A 14643-nucleotide genomic window follows, 5' to 3' on the forward strand; every position below is an offset into this window, starting at 1 on the left:
TCAGGCCTCAGAGTTCGGGTTTTATTCCTACCGTGACTTATATTCCAGAGGGAGTACGTAACTACGTATCAGATTTTTCCTGTGTTCCAGAATTCCAGAATATACTATCTTGCCAAAGCCAACAATGTACTTTGAAGAAACCAGAAAATAGCCGCACGTCAGTACGTCGCACAGCCGGAAGCCTGGTTCACGCCAACACGTCACAAACCCTCACAGCCGCCCGATCGTCCAATCCCACGGCCTAGATCGCCCCGCCCGTGTGTCGCCACGCCTCTAGGCACAGACGGCGTCGGAGACCACCTCCGATTCGTCCACGTGATGCGATCGCTGTCGGTATCTCCTCCCGCCATAAATAGTGGTGCCTCCTCGTCCTGCTATGTACCAATAAACCACACGAGCTAGCTAGCTTTGAGAAGAGATCGATGAAGAGGAAACCGATCGCCGGCGCCATGGCTCGGGCGAGGGCGACCTTGTTGCTCGGGCTGTTCCTCGCCGAACTGCTCGTCATGGTGGCAACGGCTCCCTTTGCTGCTGCTGCGGCGGGCGCCTCGACGACGACGAAGGGCTCCGGAGGGCCGATCATCGGCATCGACCTGGGCACGACCTACTCGTGCGTGGGCGTGTACCGGAACGGGCGGGTGGAGATCATCGCCAACGACCAAGGGAACCGGATCACGCCGTCCTGGGTGGCCTTCACCGACACCGGCGAGCGGCTCATCGGCGAGGCCGCCAAGAACCAGGCCGCCGCCAACCCGCTCCGCACCGTCTACGACGCCAAGCGCCTCATCGGCAGGCAGTTCACCGACGCGGAGGTGCAGCGGGACATGAAGCTGCTGCCGTACAAGGTGGTGGAGAAGAACGGGAAGCCGCACGCGGAGGTGGAGGTCAAGGACGGCGACGTGAGGGTGCTGAGCCCGGAGGAGGTCAGTGCCATGGTGCTCACGCGCATGAAGGAGACGGCCGAGGCCTACCTCGGCGAGAAGGTGCGGGACGCCGTGATCACCATCCCGGCCTACTTCAACGACGCGCAGCGCCAGGCCACCAAGGACGCCGGCGCCATCGCGGGGCTCAATGTCGTCCGCCTCATCAACGAGCCCACCGCTGCCGCCCTCGCCTACGGCCTCGACAAGGTGGACGAGAAGAAGGAGAAGAACGTCCTCGTGTTCGACCTCGGCGGCGGCACCTTCGACGTCAGCATACTCGCGCTCGACGGCGGCGTCTTCGAGGTCCTCGCCACCAACGGCGACACCCACCTTGGCGGCGAGGACTTTGACCAGCGCGTCATGGACCACTTCATCCGGCTCGTCAAGCGGAAGCACGGCGTCGACGTCTCCGGCGACGCGCGCGCGCTCGGCAAGCTCCGCCGCGAGTGCGAGCGCGCCAAGCGGGCGCTCAGCAACCAGCACCAGGTTCGCGTCGAGATCGAGTCGCTGGCGGACGGCGTCGACCTTTCGGAGTCGCTCACCAGGGCCAGGTTCGAGGAGCTCAACGCCGACCTCTTCCGCAAGACCATGGCACCCGTCAAGAAGGCCATGGCGGACGCCGGACTCTCCAAGGGCGACGTCGACGAGGTCGTGCTCGTCGGCGGCAGCACCAGGATCCCCAAGATCCAGCAGCTCCTCAAAGACTACTTCAGCGGCAAGGAGCCCAACCGGGGTGTCAACCCCGACGAGGCCGTGGCCTACGGCGCCGCCGTGCAGGCGAGCATTGTGGCCGGCGACAACGCCGGCATGGTGGTGCTCGACGTAACACCGCTGACGCTCGGCATCGAGACCGTCGGCGGCGTGCTGGCGAGTGTGGTGCCCCGGAACACGCCGGTGCCAACGAAGAGGACCAAGATGTTCACCACCTACGAGGACAGGCAGACCACGGTCACGATCATGGTGTTCGAGGGCGAACGGAGCATGACGAAGGACAACAGGCTGCTCGGCAAGTTCGACCTCACCGGGATCGCACCGGCGCCGAGGGGCACGGCGCAGATCGAGGTGACCTTTGAGGTGGACGTCAACGGCATCCTCCACGTGCGGGCGGCGGACAAGGGAACCGGCAAGTCGGAGAAGATCGAGATCGTCAGCGCCGCCGACCGCCGCATCACCCAGGAAGAGATCGACCGCATGGTGCGCGAGGCGGAGGAGTTCGCCGAGGAGGACAAGAAGGTGAAGGAGAAGGTGGACGCGCGGAACAATCTGGAGGCGTACGTGTACAGCGTCCGGACGACAGTCGACGGAGAGATGGGGCGGAGGATGGACGGCGACGACAAGGAGAAGGTCGAGGAGGCGGTGAGGGAGGCCAGCGACTGGCTTGACGCCAGCCTGAACGCCGAGAAAGAAGACTTCGTGGAGAAGCTTAAGGAGCTCGAGGATGTCTGCAACCCTGTCTTCGCCGCGGCCTACGAGAAGTCCGGTGGTCCTCAGGACGAGGACGACCATGACGAGCTTTAGGCTTTCATTTACAGTACTACTAGTAGTTTTTTTTTCATAGCTTAGTAAGACTATTATGGTTTTCACTTACGTGTAGTTTTTTGTTCTTATAGCTTCGTATATAAAAGATTATTAGGCTTGATTCCTTGAACTACGCATTGGTTAGTTTTAGTTTTTTGGCTTCTTCAAAATACTCCAGGAATACATTGTCTGGCTAGATAGTACTATATTTTCGAATTTTGGAACACGGGAACTCTGATAAGAATTGTACTGGAACAAGTTCCGGTTTCTCTTAATTATTTCCAGTAAAATTTGCCAAAGTTACGGCACAATCAACTACTACTATGATGGACGTAATGCAAAAATAGATGCTACATGTTGAATGCTATGCAATGGGTCTATCACTATCAGGATGGAGGACTGGAGGGTGCCAAATGCGTTTGAACAAGCTAACTGGGCACCTATAAGTGTAATTTTTTTGCCTGCACTGCAATATCGACCGTGGACATCGGATCCTCAAGCTAGACATGGTCTTCAAAGATTCTACATCGGCATGCTTCACATGCTTACAGTAACAAGACACAGGTGGATCACATTATGATGTGATGTGTCTATTCTCGCCAAGTTTAGACTCTGCACACTCCTGGTGGCTAACTGTAAGGAACCAATTCAGAAGGAAGGAGCAATGCTATGATTCGCTCACTATTCTCATCAGTTAGAGCTTGTGGAAACAACGTATGGTCGAGCCTTCCAGAACACAAACATGCAATGTAACATGCAGTTGAGGTCTTGAGGATCTAGTGAACCAAATGAATCATCATCCACCTACTGGACACATATATAGAGAACAAGTAAACACAGACGAAACAACCTAGTCTCCCTCCAGTCAGGGACCCATCCAACCTCACTTTACACCGCTACTTAAATTCAGGCATGCGCAAAACACTGCCAGATTTAGTCAGGCAGCCAGACATCAGGATTTCATATCGCTAAGGGTTAAAGGACTCTTTGGGCCTTGGGTCAACAAATGCAGCCTATCTACATGGCCAATACAAAGACGCAGATTCCGGCGACGATGGAGGTGTCCGGGAAATCACCTTCCGCCGCTTCCAAACTATGCGCCGCTTGTACCGCCGCCCAAATCTTCCACCCGCACGCTCGGAGTAGTCTTTCCAGAACTTCTTGTCAAATGTCACCATCTCCATGGCCTCGTGGATGCTGCTATCAGAAAACGATCTTTTAGCACCCACACAACATTTTTCAGTTTTCGCCTTGGACGTAGCATCATGCTCACTATCACTGCCAGCCCAGTCAGTGTTTCCATCTTCTGAATCATGTGAGGCATCCTGCTCACTACCATTCAGCTTGCCCGCAGCTGTATCCGTTTCCTCCTTTGCGCTACCTTCTATGATATCATCTTCTGATGTTGACCGGAAATCCTCACAGGCTTGCATCCTCTTAGCCTTGCAGGTGCTGCCATCAGGAAACGGTCTTTTAGCGCCCACACAACATATTTCATTGTTTGCCTCAGACGAAACATCATGCTTCTCACTGCCACCAACTCCATTCATCTTATCCGCAGCTGTGTCAGTTTCCTTCTTGGTGCTACCTTCTATGATATCATCTTCTGATGTTGAACGAAAATCCTCAGAGACTTGCATATTCTTAGCCTCGCAAACGCTATCAGAGGTTGACTTGTTCTCGTCCTCTGAACTGCAGGTGACATCAACATGTGGAGGCATCTCAGCATCAGTGCCAACTTCACAGGGAAAAGCCACCAATGCATGGCCATCTGCATCAGTTCCTTGAGTACTTTCAACTGCAATATTATTGTCGGTGTTTCCATTTCTGGACTCAGATGAAGCATACTGTGTGCTGTCATTGACCTTATCTGATATTGTGCTAGTTTCCTCCTTTGTGCTACCTTTGATGTCAGTAAACTGAACACCTTTCAGCAAGCACATGTCATCAGAAACTAGTATACTCTTATCTTCAAAGGTGCTACCAAGCAGAGGTCTTTCAGCATTAGATGTTGCCTTCTCAGAATATGTTTCATCCTTCGCACTGGAGGTGCTGATGCCGTTAACATGTGGAATCTCAGCATTGGTGCAAGTTGTGTCATCTTCACAAGGAGCTACTTCACCTGTTGCTAATTTCTGGCAAGTATCTTCACCATCTGCATGAGGTTCGCTGGTTCCATTTGTCGTGCCACATGCAACATTTTCCTCTTTCAACCCACAGGAAACTGCACTGCCACTGCTCATGATACTACCACTGTTTCCATCTCTTGACTCTGATGAAACGTACTGCTCACTGTCATTGATAGTACCTGCGGTTTTGCTAGTCTTCTCAGCTTTGGTACCATCTTCCACTGAACCAGGATCCAGAGCTTCCAAAGTACTCCTTTCTGAAGAACATTCAGCAACGCTGTTGTTCATATCATCTATCATGACAGAACGTGTGTCTTCAGAAAGATCACATATGTCGTTCTTTGCATCCTGGCTTGGTGAACAAACAACAACATCATCGTCCGATGGACACACCTAACAAAAGAAAATTGAGGAACAAAAAAAATAACAGCATAATATAAGTAACAAGTTCAAACAAAGTACATAACTGCTAGTCAATTAGCAGTATACCTGCATCTCTTGTTGACCTACCACTGAAAACCCTTCGGTCTCAAAAATGCACCCAGGAACAGATAGCCCCTTTTCAGAATCGTTAAAGCAGATTAGTTTGGATTGTTGATGTGCTCCAAGAATTCTGCAAACTGAATCAGGTTCAGCAGCACAGTGTCCCTGCGCGAGGTACTCTCTAGGAGGTTCTACCATGGCCTTTTCACTTTTATGATGACTTGTGTCATGCTTCTCATCACCACAAACTAATTTTGGATAGGTTTTAGAAGGTTCTGTCACCAACTCATGGATTAACTTCCGAATCACTGAACGCTTCAGAGATGCTTCAGCAGGTACAAACCAATCATCGCCAAGCTGAAAAGTACATCAAATGTTGGACATAACTTATTAAACTATTACGGAAGGGACTTCTAGAATGTTGTAGCATAAACATAACCCAGAATGAAATGGCTGAGGTGAAGACTACTCAAACCCAACACCCTCGGTAAAAAGGTCAAATTAGACATTCAAGTAGCCCGAGGCAAAGTAACTAGAAGATAAAAATAATTGAACAAAATATCTCCTACAAGTGGGAGAATGAGAAGGTGGAATGAACCAAAGATGTGTGAATGAAAGGATTTTGACCCAAAGTATTCACACTTCACACCATATCCACCCAAAACCAATTTAATTAGGAAAATTGACCTTGACCACCTATAATTTCATAAGGTTGCAATGTGAAACCCCACCTACGGATTTTACTCTGATAACTTCAGGCTGTATGTTAGAGTACGTAATGGGCTTGGGCTGGCGGTATAGCCCGTTAGTCTTAGGGTTAATTAGAGATAAGGGTCGTTTGCTTAGGGGTCAAGTAAACCTCTCTATATAAGGAGAGGAGACGTATCAATCTAATCAAGCAAGAATTAAGAAGGAAATCCCTTCCCTCTTGCCTGGCCGTGGGCAAAAGGCCCCCGGCCGGCCTTCTCGCGCCCTCGCAGCCCTCTCTCTCCCTCCCAGAGCCAGCTTTCCCGGGTTCGATCATGTCCAGCCCTCGACCGAGTTCTTCCCACCCGCCGCCGCCGCACTTCGACGTCCCCGCCGTTCTCTCCCCGGCGGAGATCACCGCAGCCCTCCGCGATCTTGCTACCGCGGTCCAGGAGATCCACCTTTTCCTGGCCGGTCCCCACGGGCCGCCGCCACCGGCGGCGCTACTGTCGTGGCAGCCGACGCACCAGGCGGCCTCCGCTGCGATCGCTGGGCCGCTGCAGCCGACGCTGCTGCTGTCGTCGCCGCCACCCGACGTTGGGCTGCTGCAGTCCCCGCTGCCGCTGTCCACCATCTCCGGGCCGGGCCCTACCTCGGCGCCGGGGGTCCCTCTTCTCCAGCAGCCGGCCGCCTTCTTCCCCACCGAGACGCTACAGCAACAGCAGCAGCTGCTGCCGCCACCAACGCCGCCGCTGCAGCTGCTGTCCTCACCGACATTGTCCCTGCCGTTCGGTGGGCAGCTGCAACAGCAGCAGCAGCTGCCGTCGCCACCAACACCGCAGCAGCAGCTGCTGCCGCCACCGACGCAGTCCCTGCCTTTCGGCGGTGTGGGAGCGACCTTGGCCCCGGGCTCTACATCGACACCGCCCGGGATGCCCTTCCACCAGGTCCGTTTCCCTCCGTCGTCGTCACCACTTCCGGCTTAGATTGCTATCCGCGACGTGTCGGCGGCGGTGAGGCTGCAGGCTGCAGCGCGCGGCCTCCTAGTGCGTCGGCGTGTGCGCGAGATGCGTGATCTGCAGCTGCAGCTCCTCCAAGTTGCGCTTCGTTGCGCAACGGACCTCGATCTCGTCCGCTGCGTCGGGGATCTTGGGCGTGTGGTTTCCCCCACGGGCGGCGGACATGTTGTTTTTCCCACGGGCAGCAACCTCAAAGTCTGCGCCATTGATAGTCATCCGGCGGGGAGAAGGCATGGTGTCACCGACAGGAGCGCACCATGTAGCACCACTGCATTCCGCCGCCGGCCGCCGCGCGGGCTCCTTTTGTCCCACTGGTTTCCATGGGATCCAGGTGGCTGTACAGGTGCACGTCCGATGGGCGGGTGGTGTCCACTTTATGTTCAGGGGTCAACAATAAAGCATCCCAGTCCATTTCAGGTTGAGAGTAATAAAAGAAGCCGAGATGTAAAAGGCTCGTTTTTAGGTGTTAGGTTTGTGTTGCGTCGAGTCATGGTTTGTTTAGGTTGCAGCTCGAGGACGAGCTGCATGTCCAGGTGGGGTGTAGTGCTAGAGTACGTAATGGGCTTGGGCTGGCGGTATAGCCCGTTAGTCTTAGGGTTAATTAGAGATAAGGGCCGTTTGCTTAGGGGTCAAGTAAACCTCTCTACATAAGGAGAGGAGACGTATCAATCTAATCAAGCAAGAATTAAGAAGGAAATCCCTTCCCTCTTGCCTGGCCGTGGGCAAAAGGCCCCCGGCCGGCCTTCTCGCGCCCTCGCAGCCCTCTCTCTCCCTCCCAAACCCTAGCAGCACCATAACACTGTACTCTTAAGTGTGTGCATTGCAACGAATAATACAAAATTTGGCAACATCACATAACAATGTATTTGGTCCCACACCAAATAACTTCTTACTACAACAAAATGGCAAAAGAACGACATATAGTCATTGAGAAATAAGAAAATGAAATAGATCTCAGAACTCACAAAGCTTGAAAATACATCAATCTTCATTGGGTTGAAGAAACTGGGAGCATCGGTGAGGAAACGTTCCACATAATGGAGTAAGAACAAGCCACAATCAAATAAATTGTCTTGCTGGGGGAGCTGGATCACAAATTGAGAACAAGTCAATCACAATCCAAATATTACACGAAAGAAGCAATCAAGAAGTTACGTGTTGGTTATTAATTATGCTGAAGAGCTTGTCTGGCAGGTTGCCATAATTTCTCAAATACAACGTTTTATGCCACATGCTACAACTCAAATCAAGATGAGAGCAGACCCAAATCTAACCAACCAACACACAGTAAGAAAAAGTAATCAAATAGGACAAATAAATACACACCAACCATTAAAAGAACTTTAATTATACTGAGGCAAATGGGACCGATACTGAAAGTTAATGTTTATAAGCAAACCTCGAGGGAGAGAAATCTCAGGTTCAAGAACTTGTCTGAACTATCTGACGCTGATTCCGGATGCCTTTCCTTCCATTCTTCCCATAAATAACTGCTCAAAAAGAGTCAAGCACGCCAGATATTGATCATGAAGCGTAACTTTGAACTGATAAGACAAACAGAATAATAAAAAGCAAAAGATAGATGACATATTATTAAGAATGGATATGCTATTATGGAAGGCGAGTTACAAGGCCATATAGCTGAAAGATCAAAGATGTAAAGGAGATTGATCATTTTCAGTTGCTATGCTACTCATGTTCAAAATAGATGTTTTAGATGTCCTTATATGGTCTCCAAACAACTGCTTTGAACTGTTGAGCATTGCTTTCTTCTATAACATAGTAACTATACTATACTTTTACAGAAGTGCTTTAAATAAATCTAACCGTTCTGATCTGACAAATCGGCAGTAAAGTATTTGAAAGGCCATATAGCTTAAAGATCAAAGATGTAAAGGAGATTGGTCATTTTCAGTTGCCATGCTACCCATGTTCCAAAATAGATGTTTTAGACGTCCTTATATGGTCTCCAAACAACTGCTTTGAACTGTTGAACATTACTTTCTTCTAGTACAACATGGTAACTATACTATAATTTTACGGAAGTGCTTTAAACAAATCTAACCGTTCTGATCTGACAAATTGGCAGTAAAGTATTTGAAAGTTTAACACCACTTATTCTATAATTCTAAAACGGTAACTTTTTTGAACAAAAGTGGCAATACATACCACTCTCCCAGAAATTAAATTTACCTTTGAATAATGTCCTTTAGTCCACTATGAGTTCCCTTTATAGAATTCATATGCATTATACATGGAAGTTTACCAGCAACCCTTGCATCGCCATCTGCAGCAAAACAAAAGTAAAGTAAAACACTACTCTACAAAATGTCAAAGTGCCAAACTTCAGAGGATGTACATACCTTTATTAAATGTGTCCACTTCTCCAGGATAACAAATAACAAGTAAGCTCCAATGCAAGCTGTGCAAATCATGATTATCAGTGCACAAAGATTAACATTTTATCAACATAAGTTTCCATTGGCACAAATTTCTTACCTGAAGTTCACTGGAATAAACAGAAAGTCTTTAGCAAATATGTCTATTTTGCGGGTCCACTTACGGACACATAAAAATGCTTCTCTACCTTTTGGAGCTTTCTCTTGATCTTTGTCAAGATCTGCCAGCTTGCGAAAAAAGAAGCTATTAAAGAAGTGGTACCTACTCCTTTCAGTGGGTTCAATTCTTGTGCTCAAGTGTCTGGAGATGAGAAAAAAAATATTAATTGTGATTTAAAATAAGTAGGGTATGAAAAAAAATGTAAAGTTAGCAGGCAAGTTATAAAGGATGGTGCTGTAGAGATGATTCAAATAGATCTACTTAATAAGAGACACAAACTATCTGTCTTGCTTCCTAAATCAATAATTAACTCATGTTTCCTCCAGAACCAACGAACTGTGATATCTCCTCACTTTACCTTGACACGAAAAGGATATGTGACAGTGAGAACATTATTCCATTGACAGGGCGTAAAATACTGAACGGGCATGGCATACAAACATAAACAGATCAATATGGTTACTGTAGAAATCACGTAATTCAGAAATGTTAGTTTAACTTGGCCGGTTATCATTTTCCCACTTTTTTGACAACTTCCATTTTCCTACTTCATTGTTTCCTATCAAAATACTATCATGTATTAGATATAAGTATTTAATTTTATAGAATCTTCTAGTGTATTTTGGGATTGTACTGTGGGTGCTACTTTTTTTTGGCGATTACTGTGGGTGCTACTGCTCCCACCCATATAAGCAGGGGATTTTCCTTGCTTTAGGCAAAGAAAAAATTAAAGGCAAAAATCTTGTTATCAAAGTCTGGATAAGCCAACGCTTCCGTGAAGTATATACTGTACATCAAGCAAATAAACCAGCTTTAAACACGCTAGATGTTAAAATAGCTGGACACCACAAATGCACCTAATGCAAAACACCAAGCAGTAGAAAAGCAGTTCAATGCTTTGAAATTATCCAGCAACATATTTATTTAGCGAAGCCAGGTAGTCAGATCTAGAACCTTACAATAGCAGCTGTACAGAACAAGAAATTTAACAAAAAGCATCATGTAAGAACTAATAATACAGGACAATGGGTGGTTATGCAGGCTGGCACGAAAAAGATTCAACCTACTTGATATAGAAGTCAATTATTGTATCATTGACGAATATTTCAGGAAGAAGCAGCTCAACATCTCTGCTGCTGATGGAAACAGCCTCACGGTCTCCTTTAGGATAGGTAAATTCTTCAAAGTCACCAATGCTGAAACAATGAAAACGTATAAGAATAACTGAACGATTTGAAGCATAAACAGTGCAAACATACCAAGTTAACTGTATGCTTCGGGTGCAAACATACAGAACATACAATTTGAAGACTCTGAGTACATATATGCTTCGGGTTCAATAGTGGCACCGGCAGAAAATACAGATACACATGTTTAACATGAAGTAGAACCTCAGATTAATTTCAACAATATAAGGAAAAACATATGTCAGAAGTTGGAACCAGTAGAATAGACAACATTATGCAGTTGGAACCAGCAGAACAGACAACATTATGCAGTTGGAACCAGTAGAACAGACAACATTATGCGGGTAATTATTCACAGGAAAAACATTGTTCATACGACCACACAAGCTGAATGTGGCGTCAATGATTTTAGATAGAACACTGTTCATAAAGTGGCAAAAAAAATAGGGGCCACACTGAGAATAAATTACGCAAGTGTAACATACTCACCCACAAAAATATTGCTTAGGGAAACATAAACTGGGCTCAGTGCTCCAATTTTGTGATGCAAAATCATCTCTGTTAGATACATGGAGTAACATTAGGCCATTGTTACAGAAGTGATAACAAAATATCTGAAGATTGCACTTATAACTAAGAGAAAATTTCACATTAGGATGCATAAATCGTATGGGAATATGGCATACGAATTTCCCCTCAAAATTGAACATAATATTCCATCTATCATCTACAATGGAATGATGCATTGGAGTGAAACCAATATCACTTCCATCGTTGTAAGTTGTGGTCAGAAATTCGATTGGCTGAAATCAATTCATACTTATGGAATGTGTAGACATGAAGTAAAATATTAGTGCAAAGCTTACGATTGAATGTTCTTCCAGGCTTCCTGATATCTTGAATCAAGTTGCCAAATCTTTTGTTGTTTCCACTCCCATTGTGGATCAGCAAGACAAAATTCTACTTTAACAGGACCTATAGAATTGGGGACAGGAAAATTAGTTTGACACAAGCAAATGGGAAAGAATATCTCATTCTCACAAATATTATCATTCTTTAAAAATGTGAAACATAGTCTTCTTTTATTAAGATGGAATAAGTTAGTCTGTTAGCTACATGCCTACATGCAGCAAAAACAAGAACTCAAGTTAAAACCGAATCTCACAAGGCAAAATAAACCTCATGTAGAAAGAGCAAACATTTGGTACTGCACCATGGGATCCATGAAACTAATGGCACATTACATGCTTGGCTGCTGAAGGCCCAGCCAGACGCATTGCCCAAACTTTTGGTACTGCGCTATGGGGGGCAATCGCGGGATGGCCTACCCCGCCCCTTTCACATCCATACACTTACCAATTGTGCTCACGTAACTATTTTTTTTTTGTGGCCAAGCCATTATTGTGTGAAGGACAAAATTAATATTGAGCACTGCATCATGTCTTCTGGAATCCGTATACTTGAAAACATGGAATCCAAAACTCAACCATATTGATCCAGACTATACTGCTCAGTATTTTAGAAAATGCATACTATACTGAAAATCCAAATGAGCACCAGAAGAAGCCCAACACTGCTCTATTTCCTACCTTAAATGCATCATAGATGAGCACTACCTGACATCTGGCATCCTAAAACAGGGGAAAGTATATTCAATCTAGAATACAATATGTTGACAAGATACTCTATATGATAGCATAAATACACACTGACATCCCAAAGCCCTGCACAATTACCTGAATTTACCGTCTCTGCACTGGATCTAACATGGAGAGTTATCAAGGCAGATTGAACCTGATTACAAGGGTGAATCGATATTAATATTTAGAGAAAGTAAGAAGGGCTTAATAATTAGAAAATTACTTACCATCTGGATCCATTTAGAATCGATCGAAATGATGTCAGAAATTTCCCAAAATAGATCTTGACCTGAATCTGAATCCACATATTCAATCTTCAACCCATCCGATGAAAAAGTTAGTTGAGGCTCCACATGCAAATTTGTGCCGCACATTAGAACCTCAGGATTTAGCACAACCGGCCTTCCTATGTCAACCTATAAATACAAAATAAGCAATAAGAAATAATAACTTTCTCAAACTTTAAGCAACATATATAGACTGTCGAAAATAACGGCAATAATGATCAATCAGCAGCAACAACAAAAAAGCATCTAAACTGAATCACAGCAAGCTTAACAAGATTCTGTTAGCATATGATGGGCTGGATCACTCATATGACATAATCTAATAAATGGACAAAAACAATGTTTTAAGGTTCAAAATGTCGCACAAGTAAATTTGCACACTAGTATTGCCATATACAGCATAACTCAGCGCCTGACCATAAAAGAGACTGCATCACACATCATTGAATCCATTCCAACAATTCAGAGAGTTCTGTTGGAGTTTAACAGCTACGTGTGTTCTGCAGGAAGAACATACTAGGCGACAACACTATACTTAGTGATGTCCGTAGGCCAAGAACTGTATATGTGTTCTACTGCTATGGCAATCAAGGTGTCTAGACTCACAATCAAAACTTATGTGCTTCTACCAATGCAGTTGTGCCAAGCTTGCTTTGAACAATTAATTCCAAGGCTTAAATCATTTCAAGCTCCAGTGGTCAAGTCATCTCGGTTTTGTGATTAACTCTTTTATCTCAATAAGGCGAGGCACAAATCTTCTTGCAAGAAATTGAAATTAAAATATAACACGAGGACAGGTACCATTTCTTGCAAAGCATTGTAACTGTTGTGAATATGCTGCAAATCCTCCTCCATATCACCTGAAATTGCAGAAGAATGACTACCGGGATCCCATAAAAGTATACAGACATAAGCTTACTTGCAAATAGTTGGTCATATTGCGAGGCATATCACAGTTCGTGGTACGTACAATTAGTTTCAGGGTCAGATGACAAGCATTCTTCCTGAGAATCGGCACATGTTGCCTGCTAGAAGCCATACAATTATCAACGAAATTGCACTAAATAGAAATGCAGTAATCAATCAATTGCATAAGCATAAGAGCATGGGTAACATGCATACCAGTGGCTGGAGCCCAAAGTGATGTGTATCGCCAAACCCAAGTTGCTCCATGTGATGAATTCCTGCCATCATCCTCGTTTTCCCCCAAATGTCTCGAACTAGGGCACCGCTTCTATGCTACAAAAGCATCAAAATTCCCCCAATCAAAGGGCAACACTGTCAAATGCAGTTCTCGCGCAACTAATTGCAGCAAGATCCGAGGAGAAATGCCCGAGGTGGCGGGCAAAAGCGGCAATTTTTAGGTTCTTGATGGCTCCGATTCCATCCCCGAAGTATAGAACGAAATAAATCAGCTTCACATCACAAAATCCATCCCCATCCCACCGCACCGAAACTGCCAGCAGCCAGAAACCCTCGCCGCGGCCGGCTCCGGTGCGATCGATCGATCGGCACGAAGGCACCCTAACCGACCACCCAGCGCTGCCCGCGCGCGGAAACCCCTGAAACCCACGGTGCCTCGGGGCGACTACCGGAAGTTGCGAGAAGTTAGGGTTAGGGCGGAGGCATTTACCTTGGCGAGAGGCGGCGAAATCCCGGCCGGACGGCCGGGCGGGCGGCAGCGAGTCCAGTGAGGCCTGCCCTTGTTTCCCCTTCCAGCACTCAGAAGGAAGAGAGGATCCCGAGTAAGAATGCACCACTTGCCATTTTCGAAGAGAGAGGCGGAGGAAAAGGTTTGGACACGTCAACTCCCCATTTTCGTTCCTCGAAAAAAAGACGACCCATTTTCGTTTCGTATGCCCGGCGGGCGGGGCGGGCGGGCAACGAATTCGATCGATGATTTTGGTTTTCAAAAAAATTCATACTGCATAGTTTGACTCTTATAGACGCCAGGACTCTGTTTGGAATCTCAGGTTATTTTCCAAAGCTAATACTCCCTCTTCCCAACTAGGATACCTATAGTTTTCAGGCAAAGTCAAACTTTCAAAAATTTGAGCAACTATATAAAAAAAATATCAACATCCAAAATTTGAAATGCACAATATGAAAATATATTTCATGATGGTTCTAAAAACATTAATTTGAAATTATGAATGTTGACACTTTTTTCTATAAAGTTGGTTAAAATTTGAGAAGTTTTGACTGAAAATA

The 14643-nt window shown here is 46.3% G+C and overlaps 2 protein-coding genes across 6 annotated transcripts; one reads left to right on the forward strand and one right to left on the reverse strand.

Annotated features, from left to right (window-relative positions):
• The first annotated feature begins 449 nt into the window (after positions 1-449).
• On the forward strand, positions 450-2441 carry LOC124668520 (heat shock 70 kDa protein BIP5-like). Its single transcript, XM_047205642.1, has one exon. It carries the CDS (start codon positions 450-452, stop codon positions 2439-2441), a length of 1992 nt encoding a protein of 663 aa, XP_047061598.1.
• A 760-nt stretch (positions 2442-3201) lies between these two features.
• On the reverse strand, positions 3202-14219 carry LOC124668521 (ubiquitin-like-specific protease 2). 5 transcript variants are annotated; one of them, XM_047205644.1, is made up of 16 exons: positions 14066-14219; positions 13555-13671; positions 13403-13457; positions 13234-13292; positions 12373-12561; positions 12242-12299; positions 11372-11480; positions 10995-11063; positions 10386-10514; positions 9259-9459; positions 9123-9181; positions 8953-9046; positions 8159-8249; positions 7725-7844; positions 5060-5410; positions 3202-4963 (listed from the first exon to the last, which is right to left on the reverse strand). In XM_047205644.1, the coding sequence occupies exons 2-16, from the start codon at positions 13624-13626 to the stop codon at positions 3455-3457; spliced, it is 3165 nt and encodes a 1054-aa protein (XP_047061600.1). In that variant the 5' UTR covers positions 13627-13671; positions 14066-14219; the 3' UTR covers positions 3202-3454. The 5 variants fall into 5 exon arrangements, with proteins under 5 accessions (XP_047061600.1, XP_047061603.1, XP_047061601.1 ...); XM_047205647.1 differs by having other exon boundaries at positions 3202-4918; positions 5081-5410; positions 13403-13460; XM_047205645.1 differs by having other exon boundaries at positions 5081-5410; positions 13403-13460.
• Between the last annotated feature and the right edge of the window lie 424 nt (positions 14220-14643).

This window comes from Lolium rigidum, chromosome 6, assembly GCF_022539505.1.
Source record: "Lolium rigidum isolate FL_2022 chromosome 6, APGP_CSIRO_Lrig_0.1, whole genome shotgun sequence".
In the NCBI taxonomy this organism is placed as follows: Eukaryota; Viridiplantae; Streptophyta; class Magnoliopsida; order Poales; family Poaceae; genus Lolium; species Lolium rigidum.